At 40.1% G+C, this 21,794-nt stretch overlaps 1 protein-coding gene across 3 annotated transcripts in view; it reads right to left on the reverse strand.

Moving 5' to 3' along the window:
• bcar1 (BCAR1 scaffold protein, Cas family member) overlaps positions 1-21,794 on the reverse strand; it is a 43,894-nt gene that overhangs the window by 20,409 nt on the left and 1,691 nt on the right. Inside the window, exon 1 of one of the 3 annotated variants that reach the window (XM_005933540.3) lies at positions 10,184-12,572. The exons of 1 other annotated variant lie outside the window; for it this stretch is intronic. In XM_005933540.3, coding sequence (XP_005933602.1) covers positions 10,184-10,195 — 12 coding nt within the window. In that variant the 5' untranslated portion in view covers positions 10,196-12,572. One more of the 3 variants, XM_014337181.2, reaches the window with a different exon arrangement.

The following is a 21,794-nucleotide window of genomic DNA, read 5'->3' on the forward strand; positions in this document are numbered from 1 at the left end:
ACACACACAAAAGAGCAGTTCCAGAAAGCCACGAACTCTACGTGGTAATCTGAGAGATGAGATTAGAAATATAGTATGTTAGTTATGATGTTTAAGATTAGGCTCAGAGGCTAGGAAACCTATGTGTCCCCACAGAGACAGAAAGCAGACGGCTGAAAATCAACTTTTCTTTGTATTCGGTCAGACTGAATGTATTAAATTGGCATATTTAAGGGCACACCCCAGAAATCGAAGGATTTACAGAGGACTTCCCAAAAATGTAACTAACATTTAGTTAGTTTCTAGAGACCATTTATTAGCATGAGTCTTTCTTTTGTTTCTTTTGTGTTTTTGTGTGTCTTTGTTTTGTGTTTGTATGTGTGTGTGTAAAGATGGTGATAAAACATTTGCAAGTTTGTCTCTGTACATGACTCCACCTGACAGAAGAGAATAGGAGCGGGAATGTTACTTGGATTTTACCCTTCAGCATGTTTTGGTTTCATTTCAAATTTGATCGTAGTTTTTGTTTGTTTGTTTGTTTGTTTGTTTGTTTGTTTGTTTGTTTGTTTGTTTGTTTGTTTGTTTGTTTGTTTGTTTGTTTGTAGTGATTTAAATGTGAACATGCACAAGGATAGCACTTAATGGAAATACAAATTTGGGTATTTTTAGAATTAAGTTCTTCAATAAATTGCTGAATAACATTTTGTCCCATTGGCAGGTCAGCTGGTTAAAGGGATTCATTTTGGATTAGTCTGACAATAATGATTAGATGCTTTTCAGGAATTGTTTCTTAGCTTTGTTGATCATCTTGTGCTTTCCACATGTACAAGGGTTAACAGAGCCAGGTGTTTATGTAGATTCTTAAAAAGAATAAGATTGCTTTTCTCACTCTTATAGCAAATCAGCTTCAGTTATCGCTGCTTCATTTGACATGAAATAAGAAGAAAACTGGCCTCACACAGCCATAAAACTGCTTGTCAGGCAAGTCCAGTTAATTTAGAGCCACTGTGTATGTAACTAGCTTCAGTTCCTGAGTAGTGAATGAAAACATTTTGTCAAACCATTCGGATTATAGTTGAAAGTCTGCACTTCAGTCACATATTGACTAACTGCAAATCCACCGTGTGGGTGTACAGGGGCAAAACTACAAAAACTGTCTGTGTCAAACAAATCGCAGACCCAACTCTATCAGCCCTTGATCTTTCACCTCGAATGCTAAGTACTTCTATAGCCGACTCTTACTTTGACTCTTTTCTTATCAACAGGTCAGAGCAGAGCTTCCATGACAGCTACATTAGCTTTTTGGGTGCTTGTTATTCTTAAGGATGAACTGGAACATTTGTGGGCATGCGGTTCCAGAAGAACTGCAGCCTTGGCAAATAAATTACCTACAGTACTATTCATCCGTCTATTTTCACCCATTTATCGAATTCATGGTTATTCATGGTCGCAGGAAGGCTGGAGTCAGTCCAATCGGCCATAAGGTGAGAGTGGGGACATGGACACAGGGAGAACATGCAAACTCCACACAGAAAGGTTCAGGCAGATTGTGGATTCGAAACCTGAGGCTCAGCAAGGCGAGTTAACCTTCCTGTTTTCTCCCCAGAAACCCTCGGTTTCTCTTCAGCACAGGCTGACAAAAAGTCTGAGCTGAGTTGAGTGAAACATTCCATTTGACCTTAACTAGTAAATATTTCATTTATTTATTACCAATTAAAATTTAACCATCAGAGAAAAAATTACTCATAACCATCTCACAGACATACCATTATGTACAACTACCTTCAATTTTTCCATACCACGGGCCTTCAAGCTGGCAGTAGTTCAACAGTTACTTAAAAAGCCATCACTTGACCCAGCTGTCTTAGCTAATTATAGGCCAATCTCCAACCTTTCTGTCATCTCAACAATCCTTGAAAGAGTAGTTGTCAAACAGCTAACTGATCATCTGCAGAGGAATGGTTTATTTGAAGAGTTTCAGTCAGGTTTCAGAGCTCATCACAGCACAGCTTTAGTGAAGGTTACAAATGATCTTCTAATGGCCTCTGACAGTGGACTCATCTCTGTGCTTGTCCTGCTAGACCTCAGTGCAGCGTTCGATACTGTTGACCACATATTTTATCACAGCGTGCTGTAAGTATTAAAGCTACTGCACTGCAGTGGATTGAATCCTATCTAACAGACTCCAATTTGTTTGTGCAAATGGAGAGTCCTCTTCACACATGAAGTTTAATTATGGAGTTCTACAGGGTTCAGTGCTAGGACTGATTCTGTTTAGGCATAGCATACATTTTCACTGTTGTAAAGATGACCCACTGCATATGTCCATGAAGCCAGATAACACTCAGCAATTAGTTCAACTGCAGGGATGTTTTAAAGACACAAAGACCTGGATGGCCGCTAACTTTCTAACTTTCTGCTTCTAAATTCAAGTATAATTGAGGTTATTGTACTCGGCCCTGAAAATCTTAGAAACATGGTATCTAACCAGATTCTTACTCTGGATGGCATAACCTTCGCCTCCAGTAACACTGTGAGGAAAACTGGGAGTCGTTCTTGACAAGGATATGTCCTTAAATATGCATATTAAACAAATATGTAGAACTGCTTTTTTCCATTTGTGTAACATCTCTAAAATTAAAAACATCCTGTCTCAGAGTGATACTGAAAAACCAGTTCATGCATTTATTACTTCTAGACTGGACTCCTGTAATTCATCATCCTAAAAACTCCCTGAAAAGCCTTCAGTTGATCTAAAATCCTGCAGCAAGAGTCCTGACAGGGACTAGAAAGAGAGAGCAGATTTCTCCTATATTGTCTTCTCTTCATTGACTCCCTTACTTAAAGTTAAGGGACAAGACTCTCCTTTTTGATAAAGCATATAGTTAGAGCTGGATTAGGTGATCCTGAATCCTCCCATAGTTAAGCTGCAATAGACTTAGGCTGCTGGGAGCTTCCAATGTTGCACTGAGTGTTTCTCATTTTCTCACCCCTTTTCACTCACCGTGTGTTTATACATTTAACTGTTAGTTATTACTCACTGGCTCTCTTCGACAGCACGTATTTTGTCTCCCTCACCTCACCCCCTCCCTGACTTGACTCGGCTGGAGGTTTCTTCCGGTTGAAGGGGATTTTTTTCCTTCCCACTGTCACCAAAGTGCTCCTCTGTATTATTGTAATAATAAGTTCTGAGGCGACTGCTGTTGTGATTTGGCGCTATAAAAAGGAAACTGAATTGAACTGTACCTTGTTTAGCCGTGGTTGTCATTTTCTATCTTTCTACTCCCTTTCTGTCTTTCTGTTTGCCCTCACAGCCCAGGTGCTCACAGGCGGCTGCCCCTCCTCCCCTGCTTGTGCTAAGTGTCTCTTTGATACGAAGTATTTCCTTCCCACTGCTGCCCTGTGCAGCCTTTGGGGATCATTGCACCACTGTCCTTTCACTAATTTATAAGTCCTTTATAAATTAGTCCTTTTGGCTGCATCTGCCTCATGCTGTCCTGACCAAACGACTAGCAAATTAGAACTTTTTTAAATCTCAAAGAAATGACACAGGCATGTATGTGGTAAGGAAATGACAGTGTGGTCCTGCAATGCATGAGGGTCATGGAAGGACGATCTACTGTTAACTATGCAAACTCCACTAACTGTGTTTTGACTTTGGTGAGTTTTGTGTGTGGTTCTATAGCCAAAGCACATTTGGGATTTTTTTGTTTGTTTGTTTGTTTTTTGTGTATATGCCTGTTATCGGTGAAGCAAGCAAGAACCTGCCAACAAACTGTCCTTACACCCCCCCTGTCCCCGCCCCCGACACAAACTCACGCACACAGAGTCCCACTTAAGACAGCATTCCACAGCCTCCACATACAAACACACAACTCCTCTGTTACCTCACATTCCCGCGGCACAGCAGCCACACTGCATTTCATCCTGAAGTTGACAAAGCAACAAAAAACAGCAGAGCAATCCTATTTTCCTTTCTTTGACCGTTTCTCTCTTCTCCCACACGGCTTCCTCTTGCTGTCTCTCTTTCTGCCCGTCTATCTCTCGCTCCAAACATCTGCTTCTTTCCTTCCTCTCTTCCACCGTCAGTCTGGCCTTCCCTCCCCCATTCCTTCTTTCCTGTCTTGGCATGTCAAACTATTATTGAGAAATAGTTGTGCGTACACGGGTGATTTGTACCAGCAGAAAAAAATACCCCACCAGCCAGCTGAACATCTAGATGAAGCTGGAAAGTGTGTCTTGCAGGGCAGTGATGTTTACAACGTGTGCACAGCCCCAAAGCAAAAGGAAAAGGCTCTATATTTGAGTCATCTGCCATAAAGCTGTGAATTACTCCTCTTGCAGTAATGTGTTAAACTGTATATTATTTCATTTTAGTGAGGAGCCGTAGTGTTCGATGTGCCAAATATGTTTTTTGGAGTAAACGCCGAGTTCTCTTATATTTGACATGGAACCGGCTGTGCTTATCACTAAACACTAAAGATTAAAGAATCTGAAAAGAAGGATGCTTAAAAAAAAGGATACTGCGTAAAAAGGAACTCTCCACTGATTTTATGCACTGAGATCAATTAACCCTGTGAAAACAGGAGCATGATGTTTTTAGTGTTTCTGGGAGACCTCTGTTAAGCCTCACAGTCATCCGTGTCATGTAAATTACATTTTTGGGAAGTCCTCAGTAAATCTTTTGATTTCTGGGGTGTGCCCTTAAATATGCCAATTTAATAATCTATTCAGTCTGAGTACAACAAAAGGTGGATTTCCAAGCAGCCCCGGCTGCTTTCTAGAGCAGGCTTCTGCTTTAGCAAGTGAAGAATGTCTGCCTTCAGGCTATGACTAACAACAGAAACAACAGCAGTGATTTCGTAGCCTGGAGAACAGGACAGGCTCACACAGGTGTGGCCAGATATTGCTTAACCTGATGACAGATGATCTTGGTAGGAACTTTTAAATAGCTGGCAGACTATTCATAACAGATAGCTGGTTGGCTGAAAACAGCTCCTCTTTGTACACAACAGTGAGAAACCGAGGTTGCAAGAATCTGAAAGTCAGAAGTCACGTGGAGTGTGTTACTACTGAAGAGATTTAACTGAACTAAAGTTCATACCAGTAGTGTTTTTGATGTTTGTGTTTTAAAAAAAAATCAGGTAAATTCTTAATTCTGTCTATAGAAGAGAGTAAGTTGTAAGTGTGACTTAGTCTATGATATGTTAAGAATATACAGTAGAGGAATGTGTGTGTGTACACACTGCATTTCATCACTCAAGACATCGCAGTCATGGAGTAAATTGGAATATCATCTTAAAAAACTGAAATTTAAGAAAAAAGAAAAACTCTCCCCAGAAATGCCACAGAAACATCAACCAAAAGTATTTGGTTTAAAATACTAATAATAACTGGAAATTTATGCAATCCCTTTCATCCATGTGCACAGCAGGATTTACCAAAAATGATATCTCGACTTCTATTTTGACTGTTTGAAGGCGGTGAACTTTTCTGAGAAGCAACAGATATAGTAAAGGAGTGCAAGTACAAATGGTTACAGCGCCGTGCTGATGTCACAGCTTAATCACTCACATATGTTATGGAAGACTCTGCACCCAGCAGCACAGTCAAAACATTCAGTAATTCATAGCTTGTTGACTGTCCTCTAACTGCACTCTACTGTAAAGTGAAACCAAGGGTAGACATGCAGGTATATATTAACTCAACATAAAAAAAGCACTTTCTTCTCCAACCGAGAAAATAAAGTTAATCAGTAAGTGCAAAAACCTGTGCCAATCGAGGCAACCATCTCCATCAATCGTTAAAATACCCAACTTCAGAGAAAAGACTAATATGTTTATGGCTGTTTCATGATCCATCCATCCATTTGCTTTTGAAAGTGCTTTGGTATTGGGAGACAGGAAGAAAGGTTCAGAAATGAGTTCTTCCAGTGTAATGTTCAAGTCACTTGACTAAAGTCAAGTTTTTCTTCAACAGAACAATGGTCCAAACACAGCTCCAACCAACACGACAAGTATTTAAAGAAGGTGTACTCAGACAGACCACAATGACTCGATCTTAAGCCCAGTCCTGGCATGGCTGTGGTGCTCTGGTTAGCATTGTTGCCTGCTAATATTATGCCAAAATATTCTTGTAATAAGTGTTTTCACACCATCCGACAGAATTCACATTGTTCTGTTTTCAAAAATAAAATGTGCACATCAACATTCCTCAGTAATCTACAGAGCTAATACAGGATTAACCAAGCATGCCGAGAGGACTTAAATCTTACTCAGATTATTCTGGGCATACACACTGTTGGTAATATCACGTCACCAGTTTCCAGAACTGAGTCAGTTTCTTGATTCATTTCCAGTGATGTATGTAGTATATAAAGTGATTTCTGCTGCTCTGAACCACACAGATCAAATTAAACAGACAGACAGTCAGCAAAATATTAACTAGTAAAAATGTTATTTTGTTTCCTGGTGTGGAATTATTTTTGTCAGCAACAGTTATTTTTGTTACTTCACTTGACTGTGATACAGAAAGACTAAACCAGGGGCTGAATATCAGCACCTCAGACCTCATCAACCTGGAGGACTCATCTGATGTTTAGTTACTGTCACAAAATGCATCCAGAGGATATGCTTTAATACAAAGTATAAATCACCTCAGGTTAGTTTTCATCAAAATACTAGTATTACTTAAGACTAGAACTATGTTAAACATTTGGAGTGAGGTCTAAGTCAAGAGTTGCAGGACGTGGCCAAAGCTTTGGTACTGCACTCAAAGTTTAGAGCAGCCCACCCATGCCAATATGTGCTAATTCTGATATCATCTCGCACAGAACTCCAAACAGACTGACAATCCTAGCCGCAACTATCACAGTGATGCTGGACCCAAATGAAGAATTGCTTTTTTCCAGTTCAATTTAGTGCAATCGGCCCAATTTTTGCAATCTGAAAGAGAAACTCCTACCAATACATATACAGACCAGCCACAACTGGGTACATAGCTAACACAGTGTGACTTCTGACTGTGATTATTTGACGTATTTCCCTTATACAGGACGGTGTCTTCAGGCACAATAGGTTCCATGAGAAGAAGGGATCTGCTTGGCTGGTGTATGGGCAGCACCTCAGTGACACGGATTCAACCCTCGACTTATTACAAATACAAGATAGCATCTATCCAGCACAGCACTAAAGACTGCTGTGTTTGTTGGCTCAGTCTATGTGAGATTTGGTAAATGAGGGTGGACACCTAATCACCAAAAGTCAAAAGATGCTGGGTATGCTTAAGACAGAGATGGTGTTGCTGTATGTGTCAAGCGTCATGTAGGAGACAGAGGGAAATTCTTGCTGTAAGTCAGGCCTGGATGACTCAATCAGTAAGGGCAGAATACACTGACAGAGGTGTGGGCTGACTCAGTAAAGATCTCTGGCAAATCTTAATAGTGATCATTATATGTTTATATGTATATTTCAATCCATAAGGGTAAATTGAGTTTTAATACAGTTGTAATGAATAACATGTGACATACAGCACCATCCACACATTACTACGCCGCATTGTTGCACTGGGTGAGGAAGGACTAAGGCATGCAGACAGCTCTCACTTCCACACTTAAGGCCAGCTTGAAATGACCAGTTAAGCTGACATACAGGTGTTTGGACTGTGGGTGGAAGCCAGACCACCAGGTTGGAGGTTTGAACTTAAACTTTCTTGCTGTGAGGCATCAGTGACAAATATAGTGCCTTACACTTGTAATATTAATCATGATGATAATAGAGCATCTCCGTATCATCCTGCACTATAATACTATCTTTATACTTGCAGTTGGGAGTGGGGGTGGAACAGCAATATCCATCTCCTGTGTTCACTCAGCCACTTTCCACTGTTCTCTAAGTCCATCAGGTGAGGGATTGCTGAGGATGTTCAGAAATCACTGCTAATATTAATCACTGGACAGTGGGTGAAACATTTGTTTCCTGCTGCATGTTTTATACAGGAGGTTCTCGCACCTCAACCACATTAAGTATTTCCAGCAGTCCCTCTGCCTCCAACTCATCCCTCGCTGTCACACCATCTGTCTGCATGTCCTCCTTCACTACATCCATGAACCTCCTCTGAGGCCTTCCTCTTTTCCTCCTCCCTGGCAGCACCCTCTTCATCATCATTTGACCAGTGTGCCCACTCTCCCTCCTCTGCACATGCCCAAACCACCTCAGCCTTGTCTTCAAATTACTCCAACGGAGCCGTCCGTCTGACGCACTCGTTTCTAATCCTCTCCTTTCTGCCCACTCCCAGTGAAAATCTTAGCATCAAAATAAAACAAACTTTATAATCTCTAAAGACATTTATGAGCTTTAAGTGTTCGCTAACCTTTCTGACAATCCACCATATGCACCAAATTCTGGTAAACGATGACGCATTAATATGTTTTTAAATCCTATTTCAAACTTTTTTACATGGTAGATTATGTTTAAACTGAAATATAACTGTTATAAAAATAAACACAGTCTTACTAATGATATTTATGAAGTAATAAAAGGCGTAATCCATCAATTGTTTAATACTTAACCAGCCATTTATGCATTTTTCATTTAGTATCAAAATAGTATCAAAACCTAAATAATCTGCGTAACTGATTCAAAAACTATGATGTTTTATTTCATTAGGAAGAGACTGTATTCTTGGACTTTAATAAATGCTGTGGTCTCAGAGCGACTCCAAACATTTCATTATTCCTTATCCATTTAATCACTGATTGGTTGCACTAAATATACCACTTGTGATTTTGTGGTTCCTTATATACTTAACTGTGTGATATATCTGAAAGCACAGAAAGGCTGCTTTCCAGTATACAGTCCAAGAGGGCTATATGCTTAAACACATCTTCATCTTGTTGTGGTTGCTGGTTAGCTCATGCTAATGCAGTTTTTCTCCAGCCCTTATTTTTCACTAAAAGTGAATATGTTAAAGCACACACGCACACACTAACAGGACAGGGCAGGCTCGTGGAGTCAGTGGAAAAGGTCTGAGAGACTTACATCTAAATCACACGACACTGGAATCTTATTTCATATTGATTACACACAAATTACTGGCAGGTAATTACTCGTTACAAACACAGCAATCTGCTCTACAGTATTTAACTATGTGCAACATTCCTTACTGTGTACTTGCTACACACACACACACACACACACACACACACACACACACACACACACACACACACACACACAGACTAAGTGTTGAGCCAACATTCAGAAACAATAGCAAGGAAGGAGCAGTCTTTTTCTTTCTATCAAACAAATCCCCCCCTCCCTATCAAACCATAATTCTGTCTCTCCAGTCATCAAGTCCCCATTGTTTGAGCTAAATCTTTGTCATGTTCTGTATCAGCACATGGCATCCTGTTCTGCCTTGATTTCTGCTCACTTAACTCAACCAAGGGATCGCCTTTGACTGTCTGTTGGCCATAAGACCTACATTTCTCCCTCTGAGTAAGAAAAACAACAGACCACATCTCTCTGACCTTTTTTTCTTCTTTTTTCTCTTTCTTTTCAGTCGCAAAGCCCCCCAAAATCTCCTTCTAGGTCCACTGGGGCTTCTGTTTCAACATAAGCCTGTGCTTCTGGCTGTAAGTGGAAAGGATAGTGGAAAAACCAAACAGCTAAATGTGGTGAATATGGCGGCTCTGTGTGCTCTCTGATTCTGTCCAAAAACGCACTCAAAGAAAAAAGATTAAAAGAACCAGTAGCTTTGTATCTTTAACAACTATAAGCATTAGTGACTTATGTTTTGCTATACTTTGAAATACATATTCAGCAATCCAACTTAGAAGTGTGAAATTTCACTTACTTTGGATATTTTTTTTCTTAAAGCACATAACTTACAAGGTTTATTTATGCAATGGCATGCCTGAAATGTTGCTGTGTACACACAGACGTGCACACACACAGACACACACACACACACCCTGCTGAGAGCCAACAAAAGGTAGGTCCACTGAAGAAATGTTAAATCCAGTCTCGCTCTCTCTCCTTCACAGTGCTTTCACAGCTGGGGTATAGCATGCTCTGCTAAAACACACTTAACCACTGAAACTAAAGGAGTAAGACAAACGCTAGAAAAAAAGGATCACCTTAAAGAGGCAGCATGCTGTATGGGCTGTGATTCTGAATGAAAACAAACTCTCATACACACTCACCAGATAGTTCATTTTGTCCCAAGCAAGGCAGCTGTGCTAACTCCAAGGCAGGGCTTTAGCTCAGCCCTGTGAGACTCTGTGCAACAAGATCCAAAAGATCTCCAAACTCCTCCAAGTCCCCTCCTTCACCCTCCTTCCTTCCTATGTCCTTCTCCCAACCCTCCCTGTTATTTTCCTTCTCCGTATCTCTTCTTTTGTCTTGTCCAGTCTTGTTTTCAACAGTCAAGCAGATCTCCACATAATGCCCCTGTGTGATCTCACACAGCAAGAATGAGACCGCTGCCTGCCTCATTTACTTGTACCCTCCTCGTCCCCTTTCTGCCTTGATCTCTGTCTTTGCTGTGGAAAAGAGGGCGGAGTGTGTAACCCGACACGTCACTTCCTGCTGAATCATGATATTTCCTCTGTCCACTCAGTCTATTGGCCTGAGGAGCTCTTATCATGCAAATAAGCCCTCCCAGTGTCCTTACTCCCAGGCTGAGAAAGCGTGTCAGTGCTCTGGTATGCTCATGCACAGGCGCTAGGGAACATGCCATAGCTTTACTGTCTTTACTGTCAGATTGGCATTTCTTTGGCACCCAGCCTTAAAGAGCTAATGACTAACATGAATGTATTTCAGTGGATGTGACAATCAATTAACCCTTTATAATCCAAAAATCTGAAAAGATGTTCCAATTGTCTGCAGGCACTTCCCTGCCTCTAAAGAATGTTTTTCCATTATTGAAAAAAATATAAATTCGGAATAAAGGACACAGAGACAAACTACTTTCCTTTTTGATCCACGTCTGACCTGGCAAAGATCTGATGCCACATCCCCTTCTGTCACAACCCTCCCCATTTATTCAGGCTTGGGAAAGGCACTAGGAGTATACAGATTTGGGGACAGGATAGAAAATAGTAAAACAGAGGGACAGCTCAGGTTCAGCTTTTTGTAGACAAAGTTAGAAACAAGGCTGAGGTGGTATGGAGATGTGCAGAAGGGGGAGGGTGGCTATACCAGACAGTGGATGATGAAGCTGCCAGGCAGGAGGAAAAGAGAAGGTTAGTGGATGTAATGAAAATGAGACAGAAGATGAGGTTAAGGATAGAGTGAGATGGAGATGGGGAAAGAAAAAAAGAGCAAAATAATGGGAATATTTTAATTTATTTATTTTTACCATCGATCAAGAACTGTTTTTGAAAAAAGAATTTCATTCTATATCTTTATAGGTGAAAAAGTACAGGACAGGCATATGGAAACTATCATAACTTTTACTAATAATGTTTGTTTAGCACTACAAAATGTCAATTCAAAACTAGATCAGGAGTTCCACATGGCTGTGGATTTAATATTTTTAGTTGGAGTGGCTTCCAAGAGATCTGGACCAGGAGTCAGTCTACCATTCCTTCCTTGAACGGCCTCTTGGACACCCTGGACTGAAAGTAATAAACCTGTAATAATAAAGTAATAAAGTTTGTAAGACTGTCGGTTTCCATAGACAATAAATCATCTGGGGACACACCCATAGAGAAGCTTTCTGTGAAGGCATACATTCTCCATGTATCCTTGAGCAATTCCTACACCGGAAAAAAACCGATCCTCTTCTAAGATGCAAGGTAAGAAGTCAGCACAAGTACAACTATCTCTATAATGAAAGCACTCTTTCAGAGATTTTCAAATACGTCAATGAAAAGATTCGTCAAGGCTTAGGGCAAAGGTCACAAGATCACACCAATTTTCAACCATGTTCACATGTTCACATTAAAAAACAATTCTTTGTTTTTACATTCATCAGGTGCCAATCAGCCCAAAAAGCAAAGAGAATTAAAAAACACATGCCATGATAGAGTTCAGGTCTCAGGAGGTTAAACCCAAAACCTACATTCAGCCAAACAGATTGGGAGTTCTTTCTAATTTACTGCAAGCGTAAATTAAATTAAGAGAAAGAACTCATTATTCAACCATTTTCTTCACTGCTTATACATTTGAGGGTAGCATATCCCAGCTGCCATGGGACAAGAAACAGGAAACACCCTGGATGGGTCTGCAGTCTATAACATGGAAAATACAAAGAGATGGACAACCATTTATGCTCACACTGACACCTACGTTCAACATCACAACATGCAAACTCCACACAGAGAGGCCCGCGTTAGCCAGCAGGTTTGAAACAGGAACATTCTTTCTTTGACTGCATAGCCACACTGCAGATCACTGTTCTGATTCAAAATCACACACAAAATCTACCCTCGGCTGCTGGGCGAGCAGCAGAGAGTGGGATAACGTGTAGGTGGGAAAGCTGTAGTTGCATATGAAACATAGCAGGTATACTGCCCCTGGAGCAGCTAACATCATCTATGAGCCAGCAGAAGTGTCAACTTTGTCCTGCTCAAGACAATGTGAACACACACACACACACACACACACACACATACACACACACACACACACACACACACACACACACACACACACACACGGCTTTGTTTCCATCTATGTGATGTATAAACAAAATTATGTCCATATCACAATCATTCATTTCAAAAATCCCCACTGACCCCTCCACTTTGCTCTGCCCACACAAACAGAGTAATGTAATCAGCGTCAGCGCACTCACAGCAGAAGTTTAAGTGAAATTGTTTTTAAAAAAAAGCTCTTTGTCTAAAAGACTTTTGTCGTTATGTCTTTCATGCTTTTATCCTGGAGGTCAACAGTCTTTTTCGTCAACTGTAGTCTCTTTCAGTATCAGACTGTGTGGTGTCAATACACTCTATTCACTACTCGGTTACAGCCATCTACAGCCATCTGGGCCATTATCATAAAACTGTGTCCTAAATGGCAAACTGTCTGTGCAACAGTAAAAAAACCCTCCAAACACTGGAAATGTACTACATAGAGCAGCGAGTAGTACTATGTAGTAGTATGCTCTGTTTACCCAATGTTTCAAGCAGTTATTGGTCTAATACGGCAGATACATCACTAGATATTTGTGATTTAAGAACCTGGTCCTTCACATTTAAAGGTAGTAATCAGAGCTGAGCATCACATACTTCGTGATACTGGCTTATAGAGTAGCTGTAGTATGAGAAGTAGGCATACCAAAACTCTTAACTGAAAAAAGAACAAAACCGTTTCAGCACATTCATGTCTAGTAGCGAGTTCAATGAACTGCTGTCTAAAACCTTCAAAAATATATTTCCTATTCTATAAGCCTCATAGCACAGACTTTTTCCTGATAGAGGGAACTCGTTGTTCTACTGTCTGACAATCAGGTCTTTGACAGCGAGGCACAATAACAACCATTGTAGGCAGCGTTACACACTGCCTATAGGATGAGAGGCAGATAGCAATACATCGGCCATTACAGTTCAGTTTGTATACTTATACACAGAAGTCAGTCTTTTTAATGATTATATATGCATCTTCTCACCAATCACCTGTTGGACAAAAAACTTGCACTTGTATGTGCAAAAACCCCCCCCAAAAGAACAAAAATTTAAATGCACACACAAAACCCTACACACAGTTAGGACAGTACATTGAGCTACAAACAAGCCAAGAACTCCAGCACGTACACACACGGTCCATATTTATGGGAAACTCCATGCAGGTCCGGCTCAAATATTGTCCTCTGACATAATGAGTATGAAAAAATTTGCTTCGTTTCTACTACTAACAGTCCACTGACTGTCTCCAGTATCACTGATTACATGCAAAGTATGTTTTTTTACCTGCCCAGCAATACTTTACTTTCAGCAACTTTTAACATGTCTCCAATCATAGTAGTTTGGGCAGTTGTCTCATAATAAGAAGGTCCTGGATTCCAGTCCACCAGCCAGCTACAGCCTGTCTGTGCAGGGTGCGTGTTCCTTCCTGTATATTTGCTGAATGGTTGTCAGTCTGTGTCACCCCTATTACAGACTGGTGACCTGTGCAGGGTGTTTTCCACCTCCTCTCATGTGACAGCTGCGATGGGCCTCAGACCCACCGTGTTCCTGAACTGTAGAGGTGGAAGAAAAAAAATGTCCTCTTCATTGTAACATCATTTAAAAAACTACACTGTCTGTTTTGTAAAAAGTGCACCCAAATAGACTTGATGACACCCATTTAGTTTTACCAGTTATATTTTTCAAGGATATCACGTCTTTAAAGTAGCCAGCTGTACTGACTGTGGTTCCTCCTGATCTTACCTTCAGCAATTACTAAAAATGAATGGGAAAGAAATTCTAAATAATGTGATAGTTCTGTGGCATGCCTCCGTCTCCCTGCTGGACATGCTTGAAGATAATAAGAAAAGATATCACTTTGATTTCCAGCATTGCACAGTCCTTATAATCACTGTGTGCAACGACAGCTGACTGGAGGGGGTGCTAGTGGGACTTACAGTGTGAATGTATCTGCTACCCTGTTGTTACTGACTACTTGCTAGTCATTATCATAGAAGCCTGTGCATTAATATTGAAGATTGAATATTTGCATGTCAAAAATGCTTCTGAAAACATTTCAAAGCACTGAAATTATCCCATGCTGTTTAATATTTTGGTGGTGAATAATAGATGTCTCAAAACGCCATTTAAATACCTAAACCACAGTTTATCGAATCACTCAGTCAGCGGGAGCCTTCTTTGTCATTCATACAATAAACAAAACTTTTTTCCGAGTTCTTCCACGTCTAACCTGTTTCTGCTGACAAACACAACGATGATTCATTCTTGTACTGTAACATAAAACTTGCATCAGCCAAGGCAGGAAGAGACAACTCCAGGCACCCTCCTTCCACAAGTTCTACATACTAATTTTTTCTTCTTTTCCTAAACGTTTGTTTCCTCTGGAAAGGTTTTTGAGGTCTTTTGAAACATCTCTTTTAGTCATCTTGGCTCGAGTTGTGCTAAAAGGTGTGCGTGTATGAATTTGTTCAGAAGAGGAAAACCTGCCAGGTTTACACTGCAAGAAATTAAAAGGAGCTTAATACTGAACATGAATGTAAAGAGTAATCCGTTTATCTCAGATACCTTGTTTTAATAACCCGCTGGGACCAGGAATTCTTACTAAAACGAATCTCCCAGGCCTTACCTAACCCTAACCCAGGACTGGAAGTATAACTCTAGCAAATAAACAGATCCATCTACATAGTTACATTACAGAGGAAAAGAAAGACGACAGACAAGTCCCAAAAAGCTCTCCCAGGGCTGTGCAGTCTTTTTATAGGCCATCAGAAGTAAAGTAGGCTAATTAGCATTCTGGCCCAGTATGCAGTAGCAGAGTACTCGTCTGTTTTCTGCACTTTCTACTGCATACTGCTAGGATGGCATAAATCTGTAAGACGTCACAGAAGCAAACACCACATGAAAACGACCATCTCACCTGACTCTGTGTGCCTCTTGGCTTTAGAGCTGATGCTAACATTTGACTGATGACTTTTAAAGCATCAGGCTACCTCGCTGACCTCTTGCCCTTACAGCAGCCTAATTAGCAGCGTAGCCTGGCTGCTCTTTATTCTGTATCGTTCAGAAAATAAGAGTTACCTGGATTATGGATGGATTTTTACCATTTACCATTCCAGCTGCTACATAGCATACCAGCTTTCTGTACTCTCGGTGCGCTATGACAGTGACACTGAATTGGATAGGTGGTTAAAAAAACTGGACATTGCTGTGAATGTGACTAACATCACTGATACCAAAAGTGTATCTGCCCTTTCTACGTCAACTCCTATTTTTGTTGGGGGCAAATCAGACATGAAGTACAGACATGATCAGTACAGAAAAATGACCCAGTTTTAAAAAAAAAGGTAAAAAAAAAAAAGTATTTTTAGCCATCATTTTTAACTGGTGGGTAAAAATGGGAAAATAACCCTAACTGCAAATAACCAAGTTGCAGTTAGGGTGAGTGAAACTTGGCTGGACTCTCTCTCTCTCACACACACACACACACACACACACACACACACACACACACACACACAACCAGATTTATGAGTTCAATCAGTCTAGCTCCTATTCTGTGAATTGGTCGTGAACCACAAGCCAAGCAATTTAGTCTTCACAAATGCCATCCCACACCATGGACCAGTGCATAGAGGTAGAAGGGAAGAACAAATTAAGATCCTTTGGCAGAAAGGTGGGGTGGCATGGTGCTAAAGTGGTTTGCACTGTGGTCTCACAGCCAGAAGGTTCAGATTTTGAACCCACGGGCCAGCTTAGGTCATTCTGTGTGGGTTCTCCCAAGGAACTCTAGCTTCCTCCCACAGTGCAAAGACATGGGTTAACTGGTAATTCTAAATTGTCCAAAGGTGTGAATCTGAGCATAAACAGTTGTCTCTCTTGTGGTAGACTGGCGGCATTTCCGGGGTGTACCCTGCCTGTCCCCCTCACAGATCTGTGACTGACAACATCAATGAAATGAAGACATCGTCCACACTAACTCTGAGTGTGGATGTAAGACAGACAGTTTCCCAAGTGCATAAAATAAAGCATCAGTGAGCAGCACATAAATACCAGTCATTTTACATTTTCACTTTCATTAGCGTTTAGTTGTACAACACCTACTATATTAATAAAGTTTAACCTATTTGAAGCCAGAAAGGAAAGTTGGCAACGCTTCTGTCTGTGCAAGTTAACAGAGTATCATTACTCTATCGTTAAGACACGGGGAAATGTGATGGATTATAATTGTTATTCCAGCAGAGGTCTACAAAACCAGTCTAAACATTTAAATGATCCTTATTATAGCAAAGGTAAAACATAGGAGAATTCCTGCTTAGTAACCTTAAAATTATCACTGCTGACCTGACTACAGCTGCCCTGCGGAGCTGCAGTTTCACACTTAATTCTGGTTCGGTGGACTTGCACCTATTCCAAGTGTCTTTTCCACCATTAACTGTGTTTAGGATTTTTTATTTCAACACAACATTTTTCATTCTTTCAAGTGCAGCCATGGTGGTGTTTCAAAAACAGCATCAAACATAACACCGAGACTACATGCAAATCTGATATAAGGTCCATAAGAACAAATAGAGGTGTTCTGTTTTAGGATCTTATGTTTTCAGGCTTGTAGAACAAAACAGTGGCAAAAAATATTGAGAAAAAAAGATGTGATTTCCCACATGGTTGTCTCTAATTTGGAAGATAAGCTATTCTGGAGCAGTGGTGCGCCACAGTAAGAAGTGACGGTCCCTTTATAATACTAAAAACTCGGGTATAAGCCTTAAACTATCTGGATAATTCCAAATCCAGCTTCATAAAGCAGAACAATTGGTCACATTGACCAAATATAACAAGTTCTTTCTTCAGTCCAAGCGAAGGTTTAAATTTGCAGAATTCACTGAAAGTGCTCAAGAGATCCCGTGTTTTTAAGAATGGGACGGATGGACAGACTGCCTGAAGAGTTTGTGCTAGACAAAATAAACTTGCACACTCCTATTCTTGCTTTTCACAGATCACAGTTATTTTTTTAAGACAACTTAAGATTTCAAAGATAGATGAACATCTAAATTACCATCTTATGAAAAGGCTTTCCACATAGAATAAATCAGAAATAAAACTGCAGTATCTCCCGTCACGTAAAGCCCTGTCCCCAACTGTCACACATCACGTTTCATCATGACACTTGCACTTTTCATAGCAAACATCTCAACAGAGGATGTTAAGATCTGGCGAAAGGTGGGATTTAAGATGGTGTGTGTGTGTGTGTGTTTGTAGTTAGTCTTGGTCTTGGTCACAAGCAGAGTCGTGACTTCATGTCCAACATCCACAGTGATCTGGACACTGCACTGGTCCACTGTATTAAAGACAGAGCTGAGTGATACCTACTTTTCCACCCTCGCCTATAATACAAGTGGAAGAAATGAATCTGCGTCAAAGGTTTTCTGAGCTTACCCTTAAAGAGGATGAGGAGCTCAGTCAATTGGAAGGGGCTAAGAGTAGGATCCCTGCTCTTCCACATTAAAAAAAGAGGCCAAACGGGTGTTTTACTCGTTTGGCCAGGACGCTCTCTGGATGCCTCCTGGTTCAGGTGTTTTGGGAATGTCCATAGGCAGACTTGGGACACAATAGAGATATTTTGTCTCCTGGATTGCTTTGGAATGCCTCACTGTCCTCCTAAAAGAGCAGGTGGAGGTGGCCGACAGAGAGAGTCCTGCTTAGAGTGCTGCCCTTGGGAACTAGACAGACGGATGGATGGACAGACTTTTTGTCAGAGGGTTTTCTTTGGATTACTCATTGTAAATACTATCACATAGTTGCTTTTTTACATTAGCCTAATGGTAGCTCACAGGAGACTGGTAAAAGCTACTACACAGAGACCACATGCTAGGGGGGTAGACAGAGCATCAGAGTTATAGGCTGTGTAGTGGTGGGTCTTCACAGAATACTGCCGGCAAAAAATGCTTTGTGTGTGCATTTGTCTGGCACAGCTAGAGGACAGAACAGGGTAATGGACTCAACGTTGTTTTCATCTTTACTATTTTGGGAACAACATTTACCCAAGAGTGTGGCAAGTAGCATTCTGAGATTTACTCATCAACAGAAAGTCTACCCGTGCTTGGTGCTGCTCAGGTTTTACGTCACACATTGCTGAATTTGTTCTTTTGAAGCAGAATGATTCATTAAATTCGTTCCAGGTTTTATGAAGGCAGCTAACTCAAAGAAAGCCTAGCTATGTTGAGTAATCTTACTAATGTCTCTGGAGAGAGATAAACACACACTGGGGAGTTTATTTCCCACTTTCAGATATAAAGAGACAGAATTTAGACTATACCAGCAGGTGAGCCTTGTTCACGTAAGACAGATCATTTGGTTTACTAGAATTAGTAAAAATAAAATAAAAACACAACAACAACAAAAAAATAGCTATTGCAGCTGAACAGCTAAAACAGTGCGCTATTAAATCACAACATTTGACTGGCATTTGACATGACTCTCCTCCAGTCTGCACTTCTAGTCTCAATGAGCACTGAAAGCAATAATTAGGCTGTTTAAAGTGCTTTTCATTAAGCATTTATTTGAACAGGCACACTAAATGTGACAATGTGAATTGCTAATTAACATAATGTCCTGAATCTTTGAAGGTGTAAATGATGATGCATTCTCTTACTTAAAAATGCAACTGCACATAAACAAAATATTAATATCTATACAAACGATACTATATAATACACTATTTCTATATTACTATATTGTATTTTTTAAACTCTTGCCACCTCCATACATCAACATTTTGACTTTCATTTGTCAAAAAACAACATAGTGACAACAAAGTTATTAATTAAGACTGACACATAGACATATAGATATAGATTAACAGACTTATTGCATTGCATTTAAGATGAACCTGCTCTATGTTGCATTAATGCTACAGGTATTATCTACGATAGATCGGATTTTCAATGTTTCCAGTGGTCTGGGTTTTAAATAAATAAATATAGTGCTTGAATATGATTATTTTACATATTTGTAGTTGGAATCTTTTCTTCTCCTTGCTTCTGTGCAATAACTGCACATGTATAATCTAATCTAAGTGCTGATGGGGCAGGGCTATTCATTTTCTCAAGTTTATTAATAACTTACATAATAAATTGAATGAGAAGAAATGAATTAAAAACATATAAATCATTATAATAATTGTAATAACTGATTAAAACTACTTAGGAGACTTAAAATAATAACATTAAAAACATGCCTAATGACATACGCAATCATAAGTGTTCCAAAGAAACCTGCACTGTGCAGATGTGATGCGCTAATGTGTTCTAAATAACAAGATTTCTCCACATCTAAGACAGCGAGACTTCTGTATTACTCAGAGAAATGTGTGATATTGATTATTGAGCAATGCATTTCTTAAGGAAACACACTTATCATCATTATGCTATCAGTTCACATCACTGCTGCTCACCTGTCACTCTCATCCTATCTTTAAGTCTTCAGTAAACACAATAAACATTGTGTTGTTAGTATTTGTTTGGTTCTGATGAGTGATTTTTGTTTGCTGTTAGGTTTTATGAGATCTGGATGTTTTGCTAAAAAAAAATTGGAAATGTTTAAATCTTATATTGTCTCATACTGACAATCTACTGTAAATATAAATAAAGAAAAAAGATTATGTAATCCCTAAATATTTATTCTATTCTATCAAAATCTAACAATAAATAACAGGACGTGACTAATGTTGATCAGCAATGCATGTTTAAAAGAAATTAAGACATTAACAACAGAAGGATGTGATTCACTACAGGCACGCGCTGAAAACCTGTCACAAAGGGAGGTAATCCTTGGATACTTTACTTATGAATATGTACATATGTATATAGATTTAACTATATCGTACTGTGGTATCATAACTACCTAAAGCTTTATTGACCTCAAATGACACCATTGTATTGTTGGAGTGCACAGTGTGGAGTGAGCAGTGGATCAGGAAGTTGGTTGTGTAATCTAATAGAAAGGTTGTTTTTCCAAAGTGTTCCTGGGAAAGATACTAAATGACCCCATTCTCTGCTCTGGTTTGTAGTGTAAAGTGCTTTTAAAGAACTGAAGCTAAAAAACAAGGACTCTATAAAAGCCAATCCATTTAACACAGAGACTTTGGTCCAACCCTGACTCAAAATGTCGGCTCAGACTTTCACAACAAGAGTGCTGATCTGTTCATCTCACCTCTGTGTTAGTCCGTGTTTACCACACCAGCCATTAGCTAACATCAGAGCTACACTGTGTGGAGGCAACAAGGAGGCAACCAAAAACTTTAGACAGCTTAGTTGACGCGACCTGCAGGCCCGGTCAGCTTTTCTCTGTCTCATTATGTTCTGAGCAACACTTGTTAGGAAACTTTCAGTAATATAACATGTCCACAGCTCCATTGATATTATTGGTCTTCTGTATGCCTGCATTCACCAGAAGAAAAAGTCATGACTCTTACAATGAGCTGAAATTAAACCAGTGGGCAGAAATTAGGTGAATGAAGTAAATTTGTTAATTGTATTAATTTTCCATTGTTGTTTTGTCAATTCAGATTTTTAATATACACCAAATTTTTGTTTTGAATGTATCATCTGTACCACCTTTAGGTGTGCAGTCCCGCTGCAAATAGGCCAGGAAAATGTCACCGTGGATGTCAGGCAACACTCCAGATTAACACAACAGCAGTGTAACAAAGATTTCCTTTATACACGCGGAAAACAAGTATCGCATTACTTCTTTAAAAGGACCACTGAGCACCGGTGTTAATAACCTGCGTCATTAACAATGGAAGCAGCACAATTCAAACTAAAGTAAGAGCATGTGCATTGCTGAGTACTCTCTGGCAAACAGCACTGGCGCGTGCGCGCGCGTACTCACGCGCCCACGGTAAAGCCTCCAGGAATTGTTTTTAAATGAGAGCTTAAGGAATGCGATAAAGACCAGCAGCACAGCTCCATCAGGGCCATCTCACATCCGCCGCTACAACATCCAAATAATGCAGCTGGCACCCAACAACACACACATATATATGCATTACAACCAGTGTGTGTGTGTGTGTGTGTGTGCACCCCAAAACACACACACACATATACATGCATTACTACAATGTGTGTGTGTGTGTGTGTGTGTGTGTGTGTGTGTGTGTGTGTGTGTGTGTGTGTGTGTGTGTGTGTGT

The sequence above is a fragment of the Haplochromis burtoni genome, unplaced genomic scaffold (assembly GCF_018398535.1).
Source record: "Haplochromis burtoni strain Fernald_Lab_line unplaced genomic scaffold, NCSU_Asbu1 Contig_169, whole genome shotgun sequence".
Taxonomy (NCBI): domain Eukaryota; kingdom Metazoa; phylum Chordata; class Actinopteri; order Cichliformes; family Cichlidae; genus Haplochromis; species Haplochromis burtoni.